The following is a 3367-nucleotide window of genomic DNA, read 5'->3' on the forward strand; positions in this document are numbered from 1 at the left end:
TGTGTTCCGCTGACACGGGTATCGCATGTAACATGTATGACTTTAATTACTATTATTAAATAGAGAAATAAAACTGAAATAAATACTTTAGAAAGATGGAGAAGATTTGGCTGTGAGATGAAAGTTTACTTTTTTAGCTTTAACGGGGAGTTACCTGTAATTTTAAAGGCACTTTTCGGAATCCAGGCATCAGAACCAAGGCCCAGACAGAATAAGCGGCCAGCCCCGTGCATCCGGCGATCTGGAGGAGCCCCCATCCCCCCAGAGGCTTCCCCTGGAAGTGTGACGCTGCGTCCTGGGGGCCGTCGTCGTCCATTCCTGCCGCAGACTGCCAGACGGGCGCCTTCTAATTTTCTAAAGGGGAAAAAGAGGGCCACTTTTAGCTTTAGAGGCGTGGCTGTGGGTGGGGTTATATGTATAACTGGGTGGAGCATTAAGAATAATGGGGTTTATTTGCCCATTTAGTTGATAAAGCTGCTGTTTCTATACACATTATCGGGGCTTTTAGGGCTGTAGGGGAATCGGGGAGAGGGGTATCAGGGGGAGAAGAGAGGGGACATCAGGGGTGGAAATAGAGGCACAGGGTATATGTCAGAGCGAGTGGAGCAGCCACATTTAGGCAGAATGGGGTCGCACGCCATGTTGTTGCCCCGATGGATGGGGGGAGAAAACTATTAATTTCTCCCTAAAAACACATCCGTCGCCCAATAAACCTAACTTTTACACTAGAAACTCATTGTGCTGCACTGTGGCTCCACAGGGGTTAACGGCACCAAAACCATTGGAATCAATTTATTGTCATATAAAGAAACTTTATTATTATTTTTATTATTATTAACATATACAGTGGTTACGGCCCCTCCCAGCCAACAGGTATTAACATCACTCATTCCTATATCATATATATATAATAAATAACGTTTAATGCACAGACCCCCCAGCACAATGCAGAGACCCCCCAGCAGCCCCGGTGACGCCGAGGAGCCACCTCCGACTCGGACCCGTTCCACAGAGCCTCTGGTCAGCCGCCCCGGTCCCCCAATACCCCACAATCCTCCCCGCGCACCCGCTGGGTCAGCTCTATCCCCGACCTCTGTTATCTATTGTCAGCAATTACCATGGCAACGGCTGACGCCTCTCTAGACCCCTGTCAGAAGCTTATGCTTACCGTGTCAGGGACAACCGGAAGTGCATAAAACTTGCCTCACGGGAAACAATGAGCCGAAACATTGGTTCCACTAAGCTGAATGCTGTGTAAGATTCCATATTATCATTACTATTATTATTATTATTATCATTACACAGTAAGGGCATAAATAAAATATACTATTAGATCCTGTTAGATCTGTTATTACATGTTTTTAGATGCTTGAAAATATTACTTAACCAAATTTTAGAATTTCCCATTGCTAACCTGTTAATTCTGTATAAAGTGACTTTTTTGTTATAATAATTTACATTAATTCTGTTGAATTTATCATTAAAAATATGCAGTCTTCCTGTGGCCATTCTTCTCGACGTAAAAAAATAGTAATAATTGTAGTTTAGATACTTTGTTACTTTAATCGTCCCAGTTTTCTACAATTCAGTTTTTGCACTTTTTTTTCATTTGATTTTTTCCCCATTCCTTGTATATTTAATGATTCTGGAACAAGAATATTCCTTTGGAAATAAGCTTTAAAAATGCTTCAGGTTGCAAATGGAGATACTTTCCCAATTGAAGGGATTTTGCGTTAATCCTGCCCTGCAGGAATGGATGGAAAGCGAGGGATTTCTGGAATAATAACACCAATTTAACCCGAGGGGGTCACGCGGGACCTTTAACTAAAATAGGGCGATGTGTCCGGACGTGTCAGCTTCAGGTGTCCCTGAGTCCCTGGGGGGTATAATACAGATGGGGCCACTCCGTCATATGGGGCCAGTGTGATCACGCATGTAGGTCAATGCTTAATTAACAGGGGGCTTCTGTCCCCACCATTGACTCTCATGACTCACAGGCATACACCGCTTTTAAAATGATTATGAAGTCCAAATGCCTATGGCATAGCGTTGTCTTAAAAACCATCATTATGGCTCCCAAGAGGACCTGGCGGCCGGCAAACAATGGCTTACCTGAAAACTTAATAATATATATATAAACTTAATATATATATATAAGTGGAGCAATCACCGTGGAAACCATTACAATCTTCCTGCTCTGGATATGGCATTTTGGGCCGGAGCTTACTCCAGATTCTATAACATGAAGATGGAAAACGTATTCATGTTTTTGTATTTTATTTATTAAGTGTATAGGTATTTGAGAAATGACTTTGATCTTGCACCAGCCTTTATTTACAGAATTCCCTTGATCCTGGCCCAATACGCCTTCTCGTTATAAATGAAATAAAAACATTGAAATACGGCTATTAAAATGCACATTTAGTTAATCTTTTTTGATATGGAGATTGGGTGTTTTCAATTAACTTGGGCTTTTATACCTATAGATCCCAGCCTTGATGTTTATTACATTAACCAAAATAAATGCAAATAAGCCCAGTTTAAGAGACCATCTGCCCACCAGGTAAATCTGGACAAGCTGGGACATGTTTGGGTCTCACCTGGAGGGTCTTCTTCAGAGCCACTTCAAAAATGTGCTTGCATTTCCCACATAAAACCCCTAGGTGGCGATGTAGACCAGGTTATTATTAATTAATATTTATTGATTTCTATAGCGCCATAATATACCGCAGCGCTGTACAACGGATGAACAGGACATAACATAAGTAGCGCATGATATGACGATTTAAAAAGGAAACAAAACATAAGCAGGACCCTGACCAAAGGAGCTTACAATCTAGAAGGTTGGGCTTTTAAAAATACTAATACCACACTCTATACACCTAGAACCAAAAACACTTTGCTATAAATATATGTAAATAGGTATATATATATATATATATATATATATTAATAATAAATATAATATAAATAATATCTATTATTTAAATAAATAAAATATATACAATCTCTTTCTGAAGATATTATTATGAAAAAATGATGTTATTTCTTAAAATACATTTTTATTTTCTATAGCTGTTTTCGAAATGTTTTTAGTTTGGCTATATCTATATCTATATATATATTTTATGGAACTCATGTTTAGTGGTCTGTTGTGCCAGTACAGATAGTAAACTTTCTTTAAACCGTGCATTTATAATTATTTTAGAAAAAAAATAGCAATGAACGAAATCCCAAAAATAAAGCGTGAAACATTATTTAAAAAATGGAATTAAGGCTTCTTGTAGCTCAATAATGAGATTCATTATATCTGAAATTGTGTATTGCTGGTCCTTAAACTCGACTGTAGGGGGCAGCCATCTTTCCT

At 39.1% G+C, this 3367-nt stretch overlaps 1 protein-coding gene across 1 annotated transcript in view; it reads right to left on the bottom strand.

The window, feature by feature from the left end:
* ANTKMT (adenine nucleotide translocase lysine methyltransferase) overlaps positions 1-318 on the bottom strand; it is a 3775-nt gene extending 3457 nt beyond the window's left edge. Inside the window, exon 1 of the mRNA XM_053470882.1 lies at positions 155-318. Coding sequence (XP_053326857.1) covers positions 155-316 — 162 coding nt within the window. The 5' untranslated portion in view covers positions 317-318. The remainder of the gene's footprint in view (positions 1-154) is intronic.
* Between the last annotated feature and the right edge of the window lie 3049 nt (positions 319-3367).

This window comes from Spea bombifrons, chromosome 7, assembly GCF_027358695.1.
Source record: "Spea bombifrons isolate aSpeBom1 chromosome 7, aSpeBom1.2.pri, whole genome shotgun sequence".
Taxonomy (NCBI): domain Eukaryota; kingdom Metazoa; phylum Chordata; class Amphibia; order Anura; family Pelobatidae; genus Spea; species Spea bombifrons.